This window comes from Rousettus aegyptiacus, unplaced genomic scaffold (assembly GCF_014176215.1).
Source record: "Rousettus aegyptiacus isolate mRouAeg1 unplaced genomic scaffold, mRouAeg1.p scaffold_m13_p_1, whole genome shotgun sequence".
Lineage (NCBI taxonomy): Eukaryota > Metazoa > Chordata > Mammalia > Chiroptera > Pteropodidae > Rousettus > Rousettus aegyptiacus.
Window position 1 is genome coordinate 3,709,364 of NW_023416284.1, and position 23,293 is coordinate 3,732,656.

The window sequence follows — 23,293 nt, forward strand, 5'->3', positions numbered from 1 at the left end:
CTGAGACGCGGAAGCCAGCTCGCCTCACGTGAAGCCGCGCCTTCGCGGTGGCTGGGAGGGACGTGGAGTTGCCCCGGCGGGTCTCGTGGGTCACGGAGCCGCTGGCCGTTCCGTTTCCTGTGCTAGGCATTCATGCGCACGGTGACGCGGAGCTGGCCACTGCGGGGTGCGGGGGCTGCAGGCCGGGGAGGGGAGCAGCGTGCCGTTAGCTGTCAGGGGCGTCGTCCCCGAAGGCGGACCCTCCCACACCTGCTGAAACTCATTCTGGCAGCGGTCAACCGTGGCTCTTTGTCCCCTTGGAGGTTCCAAACTGTAGTTGACACACAGCTTCCTTTAGGACAATTCGAGGTTCTTTTTATCTGTTCTTTTTAATGGCGTCCGAATGGCCATCCCACTGTTACCGTTTAGAACGAGGGCGACTGTTTTTCTACAGTACGGTGGTCGTGGACCAAACGGACAAATTTACCTGGTGGCTCCTGAGCCCTCTGACAGCTGAAGCCCAACAGGGAAAAAAATCAGGCGCTTCACGGGCTGGAGAGGGGGGCTGAAGCTGTGCCCCCCCCCAACCCCCGCCACGTCCAGCACTGGTCCGAGGCGGGCGATGAATCGAGAGGGCTCGGCCCCGGCGGGCAGCCCTGCTGCCGCTGGCCCGTCCCCAAGACAGGCATCCGGTGTCTGCACACACTTATTTATTCCCTAATGCCGGGCCAGGGATTAAGAGATGTGCAGAAAATCTTCCCGCACGAGATAAGTTACCGCAGAGGCCGCCACGGCACCCCCGGCTCCGTTCTGCTCTCTGTTTCCTGCTTTGCATCGTGGCGCTCGGGCCCCCCGCATCGTCCATCCTGATTAGAGGGTGACTGTTACTAACGGGGTGGTTGTTTTTTTTTTTTTTTTAAGCCTATCATGGACACATTCACTTCATTAGGTCTCAAACCCACAAGCAAATTCTGGCTGGCCATAAATAAAGCATGGTTAATCCAGGGAGCTGCCGTGAAAGGCGAAAAACCGCGTTCCGGCCAGGGCGGAACGTCGCTTTTCCCGGAGAGACCTTGACCGGCCTACGGCGTCTTTCTTCATACACGTGTCCTCTGCTCGGTGCTCTTGGTAACTTGACCGTTTGTCGTTTCCAGACCACAGAATGGCTCGATGATTCTCTACAACAGGAAGAAAGTGAAGTACAGGAAGGACGGGTATTGCTGGAAAAAGAGGAAGGATGGGAAGACGACCAGGGAGGACCACATGAAGCTGAAGGTGCAGGGCGTGGAGGTAAAGCGCCGGGAAGGCTTCTCTCTGTTGTCCTGCAAACGCCGTTTTCGGGCCACGGCGAGGCTGGCGTTGCTGTGGGGCGGGGTTCGCTGCCCGTCCCCCCTGCCCACAGCGTCCGAGTTTGTCAAGCCCCTGCTTACTGTTCCCTGCTCCCTTCTAACCCCACAGTCTCCACTCCCGTGACACCGATTCCACTAAAGCGCCCCGTTTCTTGGGAGGCGCCGGGTGTGGGCGGGACCGGCAAGCTGGCTGCAGAACGGTGTGTTGTGTTTCTCTCGGAGGAGCCTCTGGGGGCATTGAGAGGGGAAGGAGGGGTGCTGTGTAAGGGTGTCCCCCCCCAGGTGGCCCGGGCCGACCTCTGTCGAGCGGGTCCCATGGGAACAGGTGGTCGCCGGCCAGAGCCTGGCTTCCCTCCCTCCACAGACAAAGCCTTCTGTTCCCCTGTGGGTGTTTCGGCCTTGGGGCGCTCGCAGGCCTTAGGGCTAATTCGACGCGCTGGCAGGTGTGTGGGGTGGTTGCGGGCCAGGTAAGTTCGGCAGGAAGCGCCGCGGGGGCCTCGTACACACCCGGCTCGGGTCCGGGGGCGCAGGAGGAAGCGCCGCGGGGGCCTCGTACACACCCGGCTCGGGTCCGGGGGCGCAGGAGGAAGCGCCGCGGGGGCCTCGTACACACCCGGCTCGGGTCCGGGGGCGCAGGGCGCAGTCTGGTTTCCTTGCGTCGTTCCGACCCCACCGCCTCTCACCCTTGGGCAGCCACGGACACACCCCCGGTTCCCCTGTCACGGTCCGAGGGCCCGAGCCGCGTGTCACGGCACGGGACGGGCACCCGCTTCTCCGCGCTTCCCGCCGGCCTGGGGGCGTGGTGGGCGCCGTTGTGGGCCGGGAGCCGAGGAGCTGGCTTTGAGCCCCCCGGTACTTCAGACCGGCCGCAGGGGGGTGCCCCCCGAGCGCGCCAGCTGCGGGTCCGCCAGCGAGCGGGGCCCATGGCCAGGGCTGGGCCCAGCAGCTCGCCCTGGTGCCGGCTGGTCACCGTGGCCTTTTCTGGAAGAATCGCTGGCTTCAGTGGCTACTGAAAATTGCGACCAGGGGCTTTCACTAGCTCACCCCACAGGGAGCTGGATGGAACCTTGTTTCCGATCCTGTGGGGTTTTTAAACGCCTCAGCACAGGGCTCCGTGATGATGAGCAAAGAGCCTGACGTGAGAATCTCGGTTCCCCGCGTTCGCCTGTGGGCGAGGGGGTGTGGGGGGCAAGAACGAGGGGTGCTCTCTGGGCGCGGCAGTGCTGGGGCTCCACGCCGAAGCCGTGGCAAACGCGCCTGCGCACGCGGGTCCCCCCGCACGCGCCGTCTCTGGGGGCGGGGCGCCGTCAGTGCCGGGGGGCGGTGTCCCCCCTACCCCGCTCCGAGGCCCGGGGGGCAGCGAGCCTGGCTGCGTCTTCTCCCCTCGGGTCCTAAATTAGAATCGTCTCTGGGTGGAACCAGGGGGACCTGCGGGGATTTCCAGGCCGCCTTCGCGTTTGGGGCGACTGTGGCCCCCGCCCCCGAGGGCTGGGGTGTGGGCACGCGCACGGGGCCTGTCTGGAGCCCCGGAGCATGGCGGGAGGGAGCGTGCGAGCCCCCGAGGGGTGCCCCTGAGGGGTGCCCGTGACTTTCCGGGTGTGAGTGGCAGTGGGTGGTGGGCAGGGCGGTGGGCTCCGACAGGCCCTGGCCAGCGACACAGGGCTGTGCTCTCATTCGGGGAGAGAGGCCACCGCGGTGGCCTCGGGTGCGGCGGCCTCTCGCCCTGAGCTCAAGGAGTCATCCCACTGCGCGGCCCCACTCTGCGCAACGAAAGGTGCCTGTGGTGTCTACAGAGAGTAAAGAGCCGTGTCCTCTGCCCCGCGACTCAGAGCAGCCAGCCGCACCTGGAGGTCACCGCTGGTGCGGACAGGTGCGGAGGGCCGAGCCTCGGGACAGGCGACCCGGAGGTGGGGCTGAGCCAGGAGGGGCGCGTCTCGGGGGAGGCGGGAGGCTCGCCCAGCGCGCAGCTGGTGGGGCCGCGGGCGCGACTCCCTGGGCACCCGGCACTGCGGGCCGGGCTGCGCTGCGTCGTGCTCAGACCCCGCATCCCTTTGACCGCGCCCCGCCGTGCGAGCACCCGGGACCCCCGGTCCATGGGCTGTTACGTCCTTTCCCGTCTGCTGAGTGTCCTGCGCCATGCCCGGCTGCTCGTGCCGTGCGCGGCTGGGCCCTGCAGTCGCCGCCGTGAGGGCTGAGCAGTGACCCTGCCAGACCCCTGCGAGCGGCTGTGCTGATGCCCAGCACTGAGCGCGGCCGTCCCGCACCGGTGGGTGAAAGGTGGACTGAATTTGGTCTTTCTCAGCTATCGTCGGGGGCGAGCACATTCTCGTGTTAATCGCCGTCCTGTGCTGTGGGTTGTCTACCAGGGGCGGGACTTCTAAACGTCCCCGAAGGCAGCCGCCTCTGGCAAGACCGGCTCCGCATCTCACTGGTTCCTTCTGCACGTGCTCCCGGTGGCCGGACGCCCAGCGGTCATGCGGGGGACAGTGGCAGCGGGTCCTTTCCACGTGGCGCACTGTGATGTGGACATACACGGGGGCCGGGGGGCTCCCTAGTTTGGAACCTGTTTTCTCCGTCCGTGCACGCGGGCGGGCGGTTCCCGCCGACTCGGCCCCCGCGTCGTGCGAGGCTCGGTGCCAGGCCGCGTACCCAGCGGCGGGGAGAGGCCGGCAGCCTTGCACGGGGGCCCGGAGCTGTGCTTTGCCACCACCCGGGCCCGGCGCCTGGGGTCAGGGGCACGGTGAAGATACCCCAACGTTCCGTTTAACACGTCACTCGCTGGAAGCCTCCCCGCGGGCCAGGAGAGCTTCCGGCCCTGACGCCTTCCTTCTCAGCGCCCGGGGCCCTCGATACCCAGCGCGACTCAGAGGCACATTGATTTTCTCAGCCGGGCACAGGACGGGGGCAGCCGCTTCTGAAGCCGACGAGCTGTTAGGTCCACGATTAGTCGTCTTATCTGTAAGCCGAGGAGATGCCAACGCGATAAGGGTTCCGGGGACGACAGAGGTTGGCAGACAGGGAGAAGGAGGTGGTAGGGATCCCGCCGTCTCTCGAGATGAAGTCTCGCGGGCCGTAGCGGGGCCGCTCCCCACACAGAGGGACGCCTGCCTTCCGGGGGCCCGATGGGGGTGGGGGACGGGGGATGCCCTGGGTGCAGACAGGCCGGCCCGAAGCGTCCCCTTCCCTCCGGGATTGCTGTGCCAGGGGTCCGCCGAGCTGGGATCAGCCAGCCCGAGGCGACGTGGGCCACGCCGGAGCAGGACCTTGCAGGTTCACGGTGCCCTTCTCTGGCCTCAGAAGCGCGCGGGGCTGACTTCAGCCCGGTGCTCGCACCCGTCCCTGGAGACTGACGGCCTGGCAGAACCCAGGCTGGCTCCGGGCTGCCTACCGACCAACCTCTTCACTGCCGGGCGCCATGGCAGAGAGAGGCCCCATGCTGAGTGCAGTGACAGCCACATGCCAGGGGCATGTGTCACCCAACCCTCCTCAAAACATCCACGCAGAGCCCTTGTTAGACCAGACAGGGCCTCGCCCCACCTCCTGCCACAGGTCAGTGGGGGCCTGGGGCTAGAGCCAGCGGAGCCTGGTTCCGGCACGCCTGCCCTGACACCGGTCGCCCCCGGACACTCGGGGGGATGTGTAGTTGTTTCACGTCAAGTCAGGCAGACCCTTCGGTCACCAGCCGGTCACCAGAGGCACGACGCGACCCAGCAGCCTCGCAATGGGCACGGAGACGCGGTGCTGTAAAGACGCTCGTGGTCTCACGGGGACAAGTGTCCCGCACGCAGGCCCGGCACAGGGCGGCGAGGACTGAGATGGAAGGATCGCAGGGCCCGGAGCGGAGCACGTCGGGCGGCTGCCGAAGGCCCCCGCGGGCTCACGGAAGCCACGGGCTCAGGGAGCCAGGCGATGGCTGGAGCCAGACAGCGGAGCCCCAGGGGGCAGTGACAGCGGCGGTTTAAAATCGCCGGCGTGGTGGCCCGGACGGCCCGGGGTCAGGCCAGGTGTTCGCCTCCCGGGGTCGAGACTGTCCCTGCCTCGATCGCACAGCACGCCTCGCCGGATGTCCTGCCCCGGGAGCCTGTTGGCTGTCGGCTCCACGTGGCGCCCTGGCCCAAGACAGGCCTGCCCACCAAGCCCATTCCGCGGTGGGCAGGAAATCCCTGGCCTGGACCATCTGCCCGGCAGAAAAGGGGGCCGTCATCTCTGATGGGAAGAGGAGGTGTTTGGCTGACCGACCTGTGCCACCAGGAGAAAGACAGCCCCGCTGACCGCTTGACGGCTGGCCGGGGGCTCCAAGCCGTCGTGAGCGTGGTGGCGGCAGTGCCGAGGTTGCGTTTTCCGTCCTGGCCTCATTAGGACCGACGTTCTTTACTCGGGCACGTAGGCCACATATTAAAAAGAAAAAAAGCACCCCTTTCCAAAGTGGGAATGATATTGTAGTTACCGCATTAGGAATTAACAGGGCGTGAAATAACTGTCTGCCTCGTGGCGAGGCCGGATCATCGCAGCTCCGCCTGCAGCCGCGAGACAAATAGCCACCTCGCCCGCCGCTGATGGGAAACGTTTAAGACGGCCGGCCGCGGACCTGCGCATTGCCCGGATCAGGTTCGGGGACGAGCAGTGAGCAGGGGGGAGGCGGCCCGCCGCCGCCGCAGCCGGGCAGAGGGGGCGCGCAGGGCCAGCGAGTCTGCGCGTGGCCTCTGGGCGTCGGAATCGGAGACTTTTATTTATTTATTTATTTTGCCTTTCGTAAGTGGCCGTGTGGCTTTGGTCTGTGGACGCGGTCGTCAGGTCCGCTGCCCTTCAGACTCGCTGGCCCTCCGCGCGCTGCCCCTTGCTCAGGGCCCGTCTTCCCCTCGTCTGTGCCGTGGCGCGTCGGCCTCGTGGCTTCCGGCCCCTCCGTGGTGACTGCCCTCCCCTCCTCCGGCCAGAAGCAGCGACACCCTCCCCGTCGCTGCGGTAACGCCCCGTCGGGGCCTGCCTTCCTGTGTCCTTGACCTCGCGTCAGCTCCGCGCGGGGCAGTATCCCCGGATGGAGCGCCCGGCGCGTCCTAGGTGCTAGGAGGCCTGTCACTGGTGAGATCCGCTAGGTGACCCGTTAAGCGCAAGACAGAGAGAGGTGTGTAAGGCCCAGCCTCGTACCAGAAGAACTTACGGAAATGTAAGGCCGGCCACTTCAATCCGATGTGAAAATTGTCACTGCAGAGGTTTCGGGTTCCCAGGAAGCGTGGTTCCCCCCCGGGCGGCGGATGTGGGTGCCCCACAGGACCTCGCCCTGAGCGACCAGGCGGGCTGCCTCGTCGGAGCCTCACCTCAGCCCTGCGGCTCCGTCGTGGCCGGTGTGTTTATCCCCACCGGCCACACGTCTGGGACTTGAGCCTAGGTGTTCAATTTCGAATCTCGCCGCCTCCGCTCCCGGGCGCGAGCGCGGCTGTCACGCCCGTCTCCGTGGGGAGGGCCGGGCCGTGAGGCGGCACCTCGCAGGACCGCCCAGGGCCGTCCTCCGACCGCCAGTCACCTGAGTTTCCGGCTGCGTTCCTCCCGCACGCCAGCACGCACGCCGAAACTCGGTTTCCTGTTGCCTGGGCGTGTGTGGGTAGGATCAACTCGGGAACTGAAATCCACGGTCTCGCCTTAATTTCGAATCGCTTGGCATCCCTGGTGACACGTCCCTCCCCGATTCACAGAATTAGGATTGTAACTCGTAAACGCCCGGAAGCAGGCTGCGTCCCGTGGTGCCGCGGCTGCCCGCCCTGCCCGGCGCCGGGGTGCTCGGGGGCCGCGGCTCCTCCCATCTACGCTCCGTCTCCCCTGGGCACGGCTGGCTCAGGGCGACGGCGCCGGTGTCATTTGCCGAACACCCACCTGCGCCCGTCACTTCCTCTCCTTCCGTGACGGGCCGCATCTCTGCTCGGGAGGGGCCATCCTCATGCTCGCTTGGGCGGATGCAACGCAGTTCCAGGAGGTTAAGAAGTGTGTCCGACGAGATCTACCTGGTTAGAGCGGAGCCAAGATGCCTCCCAGGTCGGTCCTGTTCAGAATTCCCAGTTTCCTCATCGCTCTACCGCACAGGCTTCCAAAGCACCTGGGTCTCCAGAAGCCGTGTCCCGGCCGTGAGTTCTGGGCGTGAAGAATTTAAATACGGCGCAGTTTGCCCAGCACGGGCCTTAAGTAAGATGGGGGATGAGAAAGGTCTCTAGTAGAAGTGACGTCCCCCTTCTGGTCCCTGGGCCGACCCCCCATCTTACGACCCCAGCCAGTCAAAGAGGAGGAGACCCCTCCTCCCCCCACCATGTCTCTTTAACCCGGGAGCCCGGCCCCCCTCAGGCCACCAGGGGCTGCAAGGAGGAGACGGGGAGGGGTTCGTCCCGCAGCACCCGGCACCTGCCTGCGGACCCGCCGTCACTCCCGAGCTCCGGGTCGTCCAGGTCTTTTGGGAGCCTGCGGTGTCCGCGCGTGGGCCTCCTTCCCCCGTCGGCCGTCCTAGGGAGAACCGGCTGTGTACGTATTCCTGCCGCGAGCTCCGTGTCCGCCCCAGCCTCCAACTTCCAGGACACGCTTGCTCTGGACGCGAAGGGCTGTGCGCCGTGCTCACTCTCCCTGTGAGGACTTGCCAGATGCACGCGCGTGCACACACACACACGCACACGCGCACACACACACGCGCGCGCGCACACGCGCACACAAGAGGCAGGCTGCCCAGTTAAATTCGCATTTCAGAGAAACAGTGAGTGATCTTTCAGTGCAGTGTCTGGGATGTGCCTATACTATAATGTTACCTGTCACTTGTGGGAAACTCACGTTTGGCTGGTGTCCCGCCTTTTCCCTACCCATCAGAGCGCTTCCCTTTGAGTCCTTGCAGGCAGAGAGTCGGCTTCTCGGACACAGTTTCATCGAGGACGTGAGGAAGCGAGGTGATTTTTCTCCAGACACTTTATTGATATAGGAACCATAAAAACAGGACGGCCGCCAGCCGCGGCCAAGGAGAGGGGGGCCCCTGGCAGTCTGCCTGCCAGCCCAAGTGCTGCCGGCCTGGGGACCCTCTTGCTGTCCCTGAAAAGTGAGCCCCGGGTGCCTCTCGCATCCCCAAGCGCTGGGACTCCGGGTAGCCTCAGTTCTGTACCCATAGTGGCTGCCGCCTCGAGGGGTGCAGGCCTCTGGCCCCGTGTCGGCAGGGGGCGGGCTGCTGAGAGAGCAGAGCGTGCGTGGCCTCGGCCTTCTCCTTACCCCCGCTAGATTACGGAATGGAAAACGTTTCCTTTTTGAAACTTGATCGGAGCCTCTCTGAGCCAGACATTCCCTGGGGAAGGTAGAGCTGCAGGCGATCGACTTGGTACGCCGAACTTGTGTTCAATTACTGTCATAACCGTCCCTTCACGTCCCGGCAGGTTAGCCCACGAGGACAGGAGCGGGGGTCTCAGCATACTCACTTGCCGTGGGGGCCCTTGAACGTCCCTGTCAAAATCCCCCCCAGAGTACAGCAGGCACAGAGCTGGGTGCTACCCAGGCCGCTCAGCCTCGATTCTGTGAGCGTGATTTACGGCCTCACCCAGAAGCCGGGGGGCCTTTGACAGGACGATATGTGTCCCGCCCCCCTCGGTAAGTGGCCAGACACGGTGGTTCGCGCTGCGTGAAGAATTTCTCTGGCCCTCACTTGACTGAATAGCAACGTATTGATCTTCTCCACGTCTGTCGACATTGCTGGGGAAATTTGCTCCCGTTATCGGTGCCCTGGCTCGTCTCCGTGTGGGGCGGTTGCCGGGCCGAGGACTCGCGTCTCCCAGCCTCGTCCTGGAAGAGTCACACCCAGCCCGCTACACTTGTCGTGGATTAGTTACCGGCACAGGGAGGGAATATGGTTTGCAGGCTAATCAGGCCCACGGGGCTCCGTCTGCTTCCCACACGGCCATGGGGGACGTAGAGCTGTGGCGAAGGGCTCTGTGCCCCCAGGGGGCGCAGCGGAGAGAGTTGGGGGTGTCGCTTTGATGGAGGTGCACGCCTGTGGGGGGCTCTGGCCACTGAGCTGCCCTCCGCTTGCCCTGCCTGGACGCCAGGCCGGAACTATCGATGACAAGCAGCCGGTTCCATGAAAGGTGACTCTCCGGTGTCTGAGTTTTTCTCCCGGACAGACGAAGTGATCTTCCGATTGATTCTCTTTTGCATTTCTTAATTCCATCACCTTGTGATGCCATGTGCCCCTCAGGGCATGCCTTAACTTGTCGCAAAACGCTCAGATCTCGTACAAAACCTGAGACCGCATGGGCACGTGTGTGGCCATGTCGCCACTCGCTACCCACAGTGTGTCCCATTGATCAGAGTGTCAGCCTCACCCGAGAGCCTTGGAAGTGTGGCCCCTCAGGCCCCACCTGGGCCTCCTTTATGGGGGACCCCCACGATTCCTGACACTCAGCATCTAGGGTCCTCCCTCGGTGACTCAGCCCTTGGCTGCCTTTTTTTTAAAAACCTTAAGAAAAAAGTCCAACGTTCCCAAGTTGGTCTAGCAATTTGTTACTTCACGCCTAGTGCTTTCAAACAATATCTGACTGAAATATCTCCGATGATCTGGTTCGAGCTTATCATTCTGTATGCTGCCCTTGGCCATGAAGGAGCGCGACCAGCAGGTTTCTGAAAGCAGAGTGCGCCTGGTGACCGTGACGGATCACTGCCCTCGGCCCTCTCTGCCCCTGGTGCAGGAGCCCTGGTCTTGCGTTGTTTGGCTCCACTCTACAGGGCGCTTGCTGTCATGGTACCTGGTACACATTTGGTGCCCAACAAACATTTTTTTTTTTTTTTGAACGAATGGATGAAACGATGGGCCAGACAATAAACAGTTTCGGTTTTGCTGCCCAGACACCCTCTGTCCCAACTATTGTAGCATGAAAGCAGTCATAGATGATAGTTAAGAAATGGGTGTGTTCCAATAAAACTTTATTTACAACGACAAGCTGAGGGCCAGATGTGGACCATGAGTGTGGTGTGCCAACCCCTGTTCTGGATCATGGCAGCAGGTTCTAGAAGAAGCAGGGTACTACCAGAGCATGGGAGAGGTGGATGGGAGATGATGAAAGATTTGCTGCAAACCCTTTCAGGACTTAAATCTGAGCCCTGGGGTGTCCTAGGGCTCACGGTTCCGGTCCGACGGTGTTCGCATTCCGCTTGTACGTCTGTGAGGAATTAGCTCTCATTCCCGACGTGCCCACTGCCTTCTCGGGCAGCGCCGTTTGTCACGGTGTCCTGGTGGGGTTGGGGTCTCTTCTTTCCCTTTCGTTTTAGTGGCAGCATGCCCGTGGGGATTATGTGTCCTCAGCCTGAAGGAGCCAGGCTGCGTCTCTCGCAGGGGGCAGTTTGGAGGTGGGAGCCGGGGAGTGTTAGCGTTCCGTGCCTCCCAGGAGCCCAAGGCTCTCTGGTCCATGGCAGTGTGGAGGGGCCAGGGCACGTCCCAGCGACGCGCTCCGAGGGCCCTCGTCCGGGGCCAGCGGAGCCCAAGGCGAGCGGCCTTGCTGCGACCAGGTGTGCTAAGGGTCGGGATCTCATGGAAGAGACGGGGTCTAGGCCAGCCGCGTCCTTAGGCTCGGAGCGCCTTGACAGCATCCTGGACGTGTTTGATGTGACAACGTTCTCCTGGAATAGAGGCCGTGGGGCGGGGGGTGGGGGAGGGGGCGGTGCAGATATTACTTGTTCCCGTTTAAGTATTTACACGACGGCGCGAGAAAGCTGGGGCCGTTCCCTCTCACCTTCGCGGCCACGGTCTACGTACAGCTCGAAGACGGATGTGGGACGTGGACATTTATTACAGAAGTGCGAGGGATGTCGACTCTTCGCGGATTGATTGTTTGGAATTTATTTTATTAAATACCGTGCGTGGCGCGTGGTAAACTGAGCCGCTGCCGGTTCGCGGCTTGATGACTCACGTGTCTGTGGCAGCGATAAGGAAATCAAAGGCCGTTTCGGGGGAAGAATTGGATTATTACGAAATCTGGAATGGGCCTCTTGAGAAGCCGCCCTTAAGGGAACACACGGCTCAATAGTTTCCCCTCTGTCCAAGAATCTCACGTTTCCCTGACGGATGCGTGAATTCCGAGCCGGCGGCCGCGGCTTTCCCGTCCCTCGGCGTCTTGCGTCCGTCACTCGTGGGCGGCGGTGAGTCCCTTCGCCTGCTCGCCTTTGTCTCCCCAGCTCTCATTGTTAACACTCAAAGCTTCACTGAGATCTAAGATGCTGGCAGATAGGGCCCCTCTTGCTGGAAATTTCCAAAAAGACCCGTTTAAGTCTTTAGGGGACACTGCGAACGACTGTTAGCTCTGAGGGCTTGGATGGAAGTGTGGTCGGCCCCTGTGGGGCCCTGAGCCCATTCCAGCGGAGGCCGACAGGCAGCAAAGCTTACCTGGAGAGTCACAGCTGGGCCGAGGGCCCCCAATGGGGACCCTCTGGGGCCATGCCTGTTCTCAGGGGACACAGGGCCAGTGAGGCTCAGTGGTCACTGCTGAAGACAGTGCAGGTGTGGCTGTCCAGCCCACCACCAACTCAGCACAGATAGCGCAGGTGAGGCTCCCAGGTGACGTTGAGCAAGGTTGACACCTTACGGGGACAGGTGTGATAGCTCGAGTTTCAAAACACTTCACAACTTCTTCTTTCTGAAATATTAGACAGATGGTTGAATGCCGTACTCCTTTCTGCCTAGGACTGTGGGACAGAAATTTGGGAAACCCCAAGACCCCACGCCCCCCCCCCCAAGTCCCTTACTCGAGGTCCCTCACTCAGCGGTGCAGCAGAAACACACACTTAACCCTTCCCATCGCGTGAGCCCTAACCTTGATGTTTTGCTTAGACCCCTCATTTCGTTGTGTGGTTTTATACGCAGAATTAGACCTAATTGTTGATATAATGCCGTATTAAGTTCAGTTTCCCCAAAGAATACACACTGAACTGTTCAGTTATTTCTTACAGAATCTGGTGGGCCTTCCCGGGCCTCATCAGTCCAGTCTTCAGTTCCTTAATGGCCAGACTGAGATAGTTGATAGACTAAATTACGCCCCCAGCTGGGGATGGGCAGAGTGTGGCTCTCGCCAGATTCTCTTCCCCTCTACGCTGTCGTCTCGAGCTCCCTAAAGTGGGTGGTGGCTGGGACGGTGCCCCCATTTCCTTGTTGGCTTTCTCAGCCGGCCGTCTGGCCAGCACAGTGGGAACCCCGTTGGTATTTGCTGCATGACTGTATGAACGTTTGCGGGGCTGGCCCATCGGTTTCCGGTACCTGCTGGGGGTCGTTGGTCTCCCCAGGCCTGGAGCCTGAGCACGACCGTGCATTTCGGGGGGGAGAAGGCAGTCTGATGTTGGCGCGGGAGGAGGGGGTGCGGCAGCCCCTGTCGCAATCACCTCTTCCTGGGAGGCGGCCGGGTAACTGTCACTGGAGTCGCCTCCTTCCCAAATTAATGGACGCTTTCAGACACGGTGAGAGCTGTTTGGAAACGAGACGCAGCACAGTACTCGGCCTTATTTTTTCCCCCTTTCTCAACACCTGGCAGTAAAATTCTCAGGCTAAATACCAGATGAGCGTGTGCCTCATTATGTGAAGTGACTTCGTCTCTAACTTTTTTCAGCCCTCCAGATGGAGGCAAGGCGTAACCGCGGAGAGCCCGAGAAGGGGAAATGAAAATAAACGGGCTAAGAAATAAAGAATCTGTTTTTTATACTTTCTTTTGCAAATAGCGTTTGCAATGACATATTGTGAATGGACTGAATTATAACAAAAACAGGAATGAAACGGAGCTCGGGGCTAGGGAGAGCAATTGTTACACTTACTTTAACTGATATAATGCAAAGCAACGCTTTTTACACTCAATTAGTTTGCACATTGCGTTGGACACAAACCAGAATGTAGAACATTTTGGGGTTTTGTTTTTACATGATTAAGGGAGATGAGATGAAATAAATTCGGTAAATTACCCTCCGTTCCTTTTCGGTCTGAGATGCTCGTGCTTTGTCTTTCCTCACCCCTGGTATTGAACGAGGCCTCGTTCCTCCAGCAGGGGTCCGTGAGGGGAGCCGGCCCCCCCCACCTCTGCCCCCAAACAACACGGTCCCCCCAAAGATCTGTGGGTTTTCCGTAGAGTCCCCGCCTCTACCTCAGCGCCGTCTTTTGCCGCGTAATCAAGGTAACGGAATCGGGGCTGTTGACACTGGGCGTTGGACCGTATTTTGCGCTTCAGACATCGGGAGAGGACAGCGAGCGTGACCACGGCGGACAGGCGTGAGCGAGCAGCGAGGCAGCGACCGCGTCTCCACCGCGGCACGTCGCGAGACCCTCGTTTCATTTATTTTGCTTAATTATCCGTCCTTGCATTTTTAATGCTTCTAATATGATACTATTAAGAATTACAATGTGTGATTATGTATCGCTCGTTTTAACATATGCTAGATGCGAGGGGGGGGGGTGTGGGTTGAAGCGTGAGCCAGGGACGGACTTCGGGGACCCCTTCCCGTGTGCTGCTCTGTCTCCCGCGGGAGGGGTCCAGGAAGGGACAGGGGCGCTCACCTCAAACGACGTAGAAAAGGGTTTCTCTAACCTCAGGGTGCGTGTGGGTCCCCTGCGGGTTCCGATTCGGCTGGCCGGGCAGGGCCCGAGCCGCGGCCTTCATGCTGGTTGCTGGTGCCGCCGCCACCGCCGCCGCCAGCCGGGGGTCGTTCTTTGAGTCATGATGGTGGGAAGACGTTCGGGAGAGGCGGTGGCATCGGGTGAGTCCCGCAGCTGCGGATCGTCTAGCGCCCCGTGCTGGCCGAAAATCAACACCTGCCGGCCAGGCCGGGCGCGCGGCAAGTGGCCCACGCTTTTCCGTCTGGCGCAGAAGCTGCGGTCGGGCTTCCCGGCCCAACGCCTGTCTTTTCAAATCGTCACCTTTATTTTCGTACGCGCCAAAGCCTCACCTGTGTGCACTCGGCGAGTCCGTGTTCTATATTCGAAGCCACGACTACTAATAGGAAAACAATGGGAGGAACCTGTTAGCTCCAATATCCAATTATAATCATTTTTACTCCAAAAGGCATGTCAAATAAGTAATGCAATTTACGTGACTTCTAGAAAATGCAGCAGCATTAGTTAATTTACATAAATTATACAACTCATTATCTTTGTTGATAAAAAGACTTAGCAATATTTTGGCTTATGGATCTAAAAGTAGGGGGGAAAAAAACAACCCTAGATGTTAGTCCAGCGTTTTTCCTTTCTCACAGTCACCTTTTCATTTACTTACAGAAATAGTGTCTATTTGACAGATCCCCTTAGGATGACTGCCCTTTGCTCAGGACAGATGGCCTGCGCTGTCTGACTTTTCTTTATTAAAAGCCCGATAAACGCAAGTGAATTAGTCTAAGTATCGAGGGAGTGCTCTGCGCGGCAGGTGGGGAAGAGGCTGGTGTGTGTGTGGGGGTCGGGCACGCCTCCAGCCTCCTTTCCCCTGCTCTGCGTGAGGGCCACAGGCAGCTCTAGCTAGGTGCCCCGCCCAGCAGCTGTGAGCGGCTGGACTCCTGCACCGTGCCCCGGCCACCTGTCACCATGGAGCGCCAGGAACGCGCCCCCTGGAGCCGGGACATGCCGGAGGCGGGAAACCCCCTGCGTTTCGGAGACTTGGTATGAAAACCCAGCCGGGTTCGGTAACCCATGGACGTTTTTATTGATTACATGCGGAAATATTTTAACTATGTGAGCTGAATGAAGAATGTTATTAAAATTAGTTTGACCTGTTTGTTTGTTTTTTGTTTGTTTGTTTGTTTACTTCTTTGCCATCGTAGGAAGTTGAGCGTGGCTTACACTGTTCTGGCCAGCCCTGGGGCTCTGCCGCACCAGGCCGGGGACCTGAGGCTGCGGGCCTTGGTTCCTTTTAGGGACGCTCATCACTTAGCCCCTGGCCCTAATCCTCCTGCGGGCCCTGCATCGGGCTGACTCAGTTGGAAGTGGGGGTGCGGTGCAGTGGGTCGGGCCGGTCCCGTCTGTGGCGAGGTTGGAGACTCAGGCCCTGCAGGGGGACAACGGGACACGCGGAAGTTGGGTCCTGGTCCCGCTCGGGTGTCCGGCCGGCGCCTCCAGCTTAGACATGGAAGTTGTTTGCGGGTGGAGGAGCCGGGGTCCCGGCTGCTTCAGAGCGGACGCCGGCGAATCCTCAGTTCCCTCCCTCGCCCGCGCAAGCCCCTGGGACGGCGGGGGCGACGGCTGCCAGTGGTGGGGCGCGGTCGTCACAGGAGGGGTGCCGTCATTCGAGGGGGACCTGTGCCTGGCCGGGTGCCAGGGTGTCTGGACCGCCAACATCCATGTGTTCAGAATGGAGCCCAATGCCAGCAGGGCTTCCGACTGGGGGAGCCCCCACTGGCAGGCGTAGCCTGGGACCCCAAAGCCCCCAAGGCGCACCCCTGCAGGCAACGGGGCCTTTCCTCCGCCCATCAGTTCTGCCGGGTCCAGGTGAAGCTCTCCGTCCTCATAGTACTCGGGAGGTTGGGGACAAAGTGATTTCTGTCACTTATCAGTCGCTGGTTCATGGTTTAGTTCTTCCATCCATCCATTCGTCCAAGAAACACAACAAGCCCCCTGCGTGCCAGGCACCTCGCCCGGCCCTGGGGATGAGATCTGGTGACGCGCAAAGCAGATACACCTCCGCCCTCTGAAACTCCCAGTTCAGCGGGGCGTAGACAGGCGGGACAGAGGCGGGCAGTGACCCTCGGGACGTGCCGGGCTGGGCGCTGGCCTCCGGAGGGCTGGCGGGGTGTAGCTGAGGCAGGAACACCAACCTGCGCCTCGGCGGGCGGGGGCCGTTGCCATGCAGAGCCGGGCGGCGTTCCCGGCACACAGGGCAGCACGACTCCCTAAGCCCGGCGGACCTCAGCTTTCTGCTGACAGAAGGGACCGGTTTCCTGGAGCACGGGGCTGGGAGAGAGGGGCGTGAGGTGCAGCCAGAAGGTCCTGGAGCCAGGCCGTGGGTGGCTCAGATGCCGTAAGGATTCAGGATTCTGTCCTGAGGGTTGGGACGGGCCACTGGTGCGGGGTGGGTTTCAGTGGAGTCCGGGAGGCAGTGCGGAAGGTTCCGGATGGGTGCCTTAGCCCTGAGCCCAGTGAGCTGGGCGTGCCACACAATCTCCTCGGGGTATTGGTGTCTTCATCTATGAAGTGACAAGGCGGAGGGAGGGGAAGGGAAGTTGGCCCGAATGTTCTGTAGGCTCCTTTTTATTTGCGAATGCTGTGATTCAGACAGAGCTCAGTCTTTCCCTCCTTGGGGTCAAGTGACCTTTGAGTCCCCATAGGGTTGATTCCGAACGGCTCACAAGGTGCTGGCATGCCCACGAAGTCTTCAGCTTTCGTGTTCATGAGTTCTTCGGCTTTATAACATATAAGAAGACAGAGTAGCCCTTGTCTGGGCCACATCACCCCCCGGGTGGCCAAGGTTCTAGGGCGTGCTCTGGGGCGGGACCCAGGCATTACCTGGTGATCAATTCTGCATATTGGCCAGATTGGAGGTCCCCTGGAGCTTGCGTCTCTAGGAGGGGACAAAGCAGGTCCTCGTAGCCAGAGGCTTTCTCTTTAACAGTCTGCCAGATGCCTGAGACACACCGGGTCTCCTGGGACCCCCGCCAAGTCCAAGTGTCCAGACCTACCATCACCCCGAGGGGCTCAGAAGTTATGATTACGTCACTTTGCATGAAGAGAATGTGGTTCAACCCACAAGGTTAACGGAGCGTGGGAGGCCGAGGGCCTTTCTGGTGGGTTCGTGTCTCACGTGGACAAGTTATTTGCTGAGAAGGGACTGGCTGTCACAAACGCTGCTAATGAAGGTTCGGAGTTCGGGGTCTGGGCACAGCTGATGAGAAGTATCTCCGATGCACCTTCACAAATGAGAAAAACCTCCACCTACAACTCCGTGTTACGTGGACATGTTCTTCGAAACGAAGGTGAAATAAAGACATTTTTTAGACAACAAAAGAGCTGCGAGAATTTACGGCTAGCAGATCTGTACCACGGTAATGTTCAAGAAAGGGGAATGTCCCCAGACGAAAACTCAAATTTGCACAAAGGGATGAGGGGCTGCAGAACGGCGACAATGTGGGGAGATTAAAATGCCCTCCTTCTTGTTTATAAATTTCTCTTTAAAAGATGATTGACCAAAACTCATAAAGTTGTTGCTCTTGATGTCCGTATCAAAAAAAGGAAGGAAGGGAGGGAGGGAGGGAGGGAGGAAGGAAGGAAAGAAGAAAGGAAGGAAGGAAGGAAGGAAGGAAGGAAGGAAGGAAGGAAGGAAGGAAGGAAAGAAGAAAGGAAAGAAGGAAGGGAGGGAGGGAGGGAGGAAGGGAGGCAGAGAGGGCTCAACCATCACCTAACTGTCCACCTTAGGAGACCAGAAAAAGAAAAGCAAACCGAAGCCAGGCTGTGCCAAAGAAAGGAGAGGCTAAAGATCAACGTAAATGCAACAGAGACCGGGAGACTGACAGAGAAAATCGATGGAACCGAAGCCTGGTTCTTCCCAGTGATCAGCAGAACCGTCGCACATCCAGCTGGACCGACCAACCTAAGGCAGGGAGGTGGCCCACGTCACCGCTGCTGCTCACGTCCGTCCATCACACTGGAGGTCCCGCCCAGCGCCGAGGTCCCGCCCAGCGCCGTGGGCCGAGGACAGGAAATGCAAGGCTTGCAGATGGGAGGAAGGGAGCGGGGTCTCTTCATCGTCGGATAACGCGCAGGGACTCATGGAACGGGCTAAGGAATCTGTAAAAGTGATTAGGACTAGCAGATGCGTTTAAGCAGGCCACAGGGGACAAGGTCAATACACAAAAACAAACGTTTTCCCGTACATTCGCAACGAACGACTGGAAAATAGATTGGAGATGTACAGTTTGGAGAAATGTATGATGTACTATAGCATAAGGAAAACTTGAACTGTTTTAGGACAAAATTAGCAAAATGCGTAGAAACTGAAAACTAAAACACTGCTGGGAGAAATTAAAGGAGACTTAAAGCCATGGGGAGAGACGCCTCACGCGTGGACGGGGAGATGCCGCAGGGTTCAGGTGCCCGTCTTCTCCAAGCCGAGTTATAGCTTCGACGCCATCCAATCCAACTTCTGTCAGGCTTTTTATTTTTTATTTTTTTTGGTGGGTGGGGATAGAAACCGACAAGTGGACTCTAAAATTTCTATAAAACATAAACAGGACCTAGCATAGCGGAAAGAATTTACAAAAATAAAGTTAAAAGAGTCAATACTGCTTGATCTCGATACTTAATCTAAAGCCACAGTAGTCAAGACGGTGTGGGGTGGGTACTGTTGAGTCGGTGTCTCAGACAGGCAGATTTCAGGGTGCGTGTGTGTGTGTGTGTGTGCGTGTGTGTGTGTGCACACGTGCACGTGCACGTATATGTGTGTGTGTGAGAGAGAGAGTTCTGTATCCTATCATGGGTCAGTCAGGTGCAGCCACGAGCAGGCTCATAAAGACAAAACTTATAGCCAGAGGTCTGAGGACCAGGGTGGCGGCCACCCCACGCAGGGCCACGTGGGAAGGACAGTGGGTCGGGAGGCAGAAGGGACAGTAATGAGGGGAGGAGAGCCTCCGTTACCGATAGGAAAGGCAGGGCAGAGCAGGGCGAGCCGCTTAGGAGGGCAGTTTGAATTAATCTCGCAGGCTCTGAGCTGCGGGGCTGGTCCCTGCTGGCCTGGTGCCTGGCCCAGGGATGATTAAGGCAGAGGACTGGTGCCTCCTGGGATGCCTGGGCCAGAGAGAGGAAGCGAGGCACCAGCTTGGCTAGTTTGCACATCAAGGCAGCTCCGGGCTGAGCCCCGCGCTATCTCTACACATTGGCTAGACCCCAGGGACGGTCTCTCCCTAGCCAGAAAGGGTTCAAAGCTGCAGTTATGCAAGATAAATACATTCTAGAGATGCGCTGTACAGCAGCGGTCCCCAACTTTTTAGGCACCAGGGACCGGTGCTTCTATGAGAATCTAATGCCTGATGACCTGAGGCGGAGCTGAGGCGGTGATGCTGGTGCTGGGGAGCGGCTGCAGATACGGACGAAGCTTCCCTCACCCGCCGCTCACCTCTTGCTGGGCGGCCCGGTTCTTGACAGGGCACTGCCTGGTACTGGTCCACGGCCGGGGGGTTGGGGACCCCTGCTCTACAGGACAGTGCCGATGGCTAACGATACTGTATTGTATATTTAAAACTTGCTAAGAGCGTAGATCTTATAAGGGTCTTGCCACATGTATAAATTAATAATAATAATAATAGTAATAACAGTGTGGGAGGAAGGTTTGGGAGGTGATGGCAATGTTTATAGCCTTGGTGGTGATGGTTTCATGGGGGTACACTTATCTCCAAACTCATTGAGTTGCGCACATTAAGTACATATGGCTTTTTACATGTCAATTATACCTCAATACAGTGGGTTAAAAAAGACATCAAAACATCGTAATAGGCGAAATTAAAACATCAACAACACGCCTCATGGGTGGGACTCAGCTCCCTAAGAAGCGCCTCCTGGCAGAGAGCAAATGTGCTCTCTTCCGCCTCCATCTCCTCGAAATAAAAACACCTTTCCCTTTCCTACGGCTTCAAAATGAGCATATACCCCATGTCAAAAAAAAAAACGAACAGACCAGGTGGTGCGGGAAGGCGGTCACGAGGTGGCGCTCCCCTAGGGCCCGGCGCTGAGCCGCCGGCTCTGGGTGTGTTTCACATGCACGTGGCTAGGCACACGAGCCCCAAATGGGGGATCGCGTCTCGCACACTGTTCTGCCCTCGCGTTTTTGCACTCGGTTCCACGACAGGCGACTCGCATCGCTCATGGCGGCTCCGTGTGACTCCGTGTGTTCGGCCGACTCGCCGCCCGCAGGCACTGCTGGCATCGCCGGCTTGCCCCGAGAAGCCGCACGGTGCGCGACGTCCTTGCGTGCATGCAGGAACCCTTCCACACGCAGCTGAGCGCTTCCTGTGTGCCGGGCTTTCCGTCCTTGTCCGGCCGTTTCCGTAGGTGTATTCCTGGAAACGGGACAGCAATGCCGGGTCTATCCGCTTAGGCTTTGATTCGGATGGATCAATCGGGCTTCAGAAGGATCGACTTAATTTACAAACATGCCAGCAATGCTTGCGAGGGTCTGCTGCTTACACGGACAGAACCGACCCCGCACGGCTCGGCACGGGCAGGGCACACGGCTGGTGCCTTGGGTCACTAACTTAGTGACGGGTGAAGCCTTTCGTCGAGCAAAAACTGTGTGTAATGCATCAGCTTTCTTCCAGCTCCCCGACAGGTCGGGACAGCCCGCCTCCGGCATGCCCTCCGAGTTTTTGTAGCAAGAAGTTCTCCTATCTGCCATTCAGCCACCGAACGATGATGACAATCACAGTAAAAAGTGAGGGTGGAGGCTTCCGAGGACGATGCTAGGTGCTTTTCGTACGTTCATTTCAGGCAGCTCTGCAGTGTTTCTCAAGTGAGAAACTGAGGCTCACAGGAGCCAGGCGACTGTCAGCCAGCCCCGCTGGTGAGCAGCAGAGCCTGGATGCTGATGGAAGGCCACCTAGGCCCCAGGCTCAGGCCCACTTGCTAACCCCTGTCATGGGCTTTTCGCTTCAACTTGTAAAAGTCTTTCTTTTCCTGGCAGCCCCGGCTTTGGAGTTCATTCATCCGGTCATTCATCCTAGCTGCGTATTCGAGCACCTCCCTAGGGCTGGGGGGAGGGTGTAGTGGGCAAGGCCCCAGACCTCGTGGAGGAGACACCACTTCACCCCCTGATTCTGTGAGGAGAACTGCGCCCAGAGCCGTGAAGTCGAGGTGTAGGAGCTCTAAGATCTTACGGCGGGAGGATCTGAGGAGTGTGGGGATGGGAGGAGGCAGCCTGAGGATGTGGTCCACCGAGCTTCTCAGGGAGCGGGTGGGGACGGCAGGGAGGAGGAGACAGCGTGCAGGCAGAAGGAAGGCGTGTGCAAAGGCCCTGAGGCAGGAGGAAGGAAGGCAGGTAGTGTGCCTGGTGCAGAGGCGAGGGCCGGGGCGGGGAGGGGCTGGGGAGGAGCGTGGGGACAGCCACGTCTTCCTGTTTTAGAAACGTGGGTTAGGCTGCGCTGTGGAGGACCGACCAGGGGCGGGGTGCAGCGTCAGGAAGGAGAGGCTTCTCTCTTCATCCTTCAGAACAGGTGGTCTGGCTCCTCCTTTTTTTTTTTTTTTTTTTCTCCCTCCTTTGTTCTTTTTCTTATTTTGGTGAGTCTCTTCTCCGTCTTCCGTCTCAGCATTCTGGGCCCCAGGCTTCAGGAGTGAGAGGCTACACAGATGGCTTGGGTCTTAGAGCAGCAAAGCCAGGGGGACTAGCGGCCCCGAAAGCTGTCACATGTCACACAAGTCAGCCTTGCAGAACTGCAGCCCCCCTCCCGGCTGAATGTCAGGCGGCCTGGAACCAGGAGCAGCTGCTCCGGGGGGCTCAGAGCGTCGTCCGAACACCATAAACAAAACGCCCAGCTTTCGGCGGAGATGACCCCCGGCCCCGCCCGCGCCCCGCTCGGCGCCCTGGGCCGCTTTCTCTCCCAGCATCTGTTTCTGGAACTCGGGAAGCCTCTGCGCGGGGGCTTCGGGACGCAGGTCTGCATGCTAAACTAACCCTGGCCCAGGCCGGGCGTGGTCACGCTGCCTGCGTCTGTTCTCTGGACGCGGCGAGGGTCGAGTTACAGCCTCCGTCACTGGTCAGCGAGTGACGGGGGGCCCGCCGCAGAGAGGAAAGATGCCCCCTGCGTGATCCTCCGCATCCCCGCGCCCCCCGGGTAGGCAGAGTGAGCAGGGAGGGGCCTCCGCGCCCTGCCGGGCGGGCCCAGAAGGGAGGAAGTGCGGGCATCAGGGGAGACGTAGAAACCTCGCGCCCTCCGTAAAGGCCACTCGGCCTTGTTCCCGTAAATGTCAGAAATGCTTGGCCTCAGAAACAAAAACAAAAACCAGTGACCGCGACGTCCCCAGCCCGATCCATTTCCAGGCCTCTTGCTCGCCTGGCGCCTGGCCTCACACTGATGTCCTCCGCCCCGTGTGGCCGGCCAGTCACCGTTAGCCCTCTGGTTTCCTGAACTGGGCCCTCCAGGAAGGGGCGCAGAGGCACACGCGTGTGGAGGGAGTACTGGCGTGAGTCCCAAGCCCCTGCTCGTATGAGCAGCCGTCCTGTCCCAGAGACAAATACTGGGGTTAGCAAGAGTCCGTGACTTTAAGAAGGGGTTCCCGCAGAGGCGGCCTCACTCTGGACTCTGGATGGCAGCTCACTGAGTCGGGGCCGGCTCCTGGCCCCACGCGGACACAGGGACGTGGGGAAGAGCAAACAAGGTCAAGCTCCTCTTGGGGAGGCTGCCTCCTCATTGCCGTGCGGCACAGGTTTGCAGGGGCTGTTGGTCAGGTGATTGCTTTGTAATCGACGGCATCACCTTCTTCCTGCTTAATAAATAGGAGGAATAAAACCGACCTACGTGGGGTGGGATTGTAATTCAAATCCCATTGACTCTAGCTGCCCATGTTTCATCTAGCACATAAAGGCAGTTTCTATGTAAATTATTTCGAAAGGGTCTCCGTGGACTAACGACATCAGTGTCTGGACGGACTGAAATCGTCTGAGTGGCTGAGATGCCACAGCGACGGCATGGCACTTCTCGGACCAAAAAAAAAAAAAAAAATTGGCACCGTAACGGGTGTACTTTTTTTTTATGATTATTATTAAAGCCAATTAGGAGAGAACTGCTGAAAAGCAAAACAAATATTTTGGAAACGGGAATCTGAAACGTGACACATTTGTTTTGACTTAAAAAGCCAAGTTCTTTACAAATGCAGAAATAACAGTTCCATTGATGAATTTTAAAAAAAATCGCCCGGGCTGGCAAACAGGGAGGCATTCTTTATTCACTCACCCCCGTCAACCTCTTCTCTGCTTAAACGCAGGGTCCCCCCACCCCCGTTTCTGACCCCCCAACCGGCAGCA

General features: G+C 59.2%; 1 protein-coding gene across 12 annotated transcripts in view; it reads left to right on the top strand.

Annotated features, from left to right (window-relative positions):
* CAMTA1 (calmodulin binding transcription activator 1) overlaps nt 1-23,293 on the top strand; it is a 731,085-nt gene that overhangs the window by 360,070 nt on the left and 347,722 nt on the right. For all 12 annotated transcript variants that reach the window (XM_036228256.1, XM_036228241.1, XM_036228246.1 and 9 more), the window contains one exon: nt 1,134-1,269. In XM_036228256.1, coding sequence (XP_036084149.1) covers nt 1,134-1,269 — 136 coding nt within the window. The remainder of the gene's footprint in view (nt 1-1,133; nt 1,270-23,293) is intronic.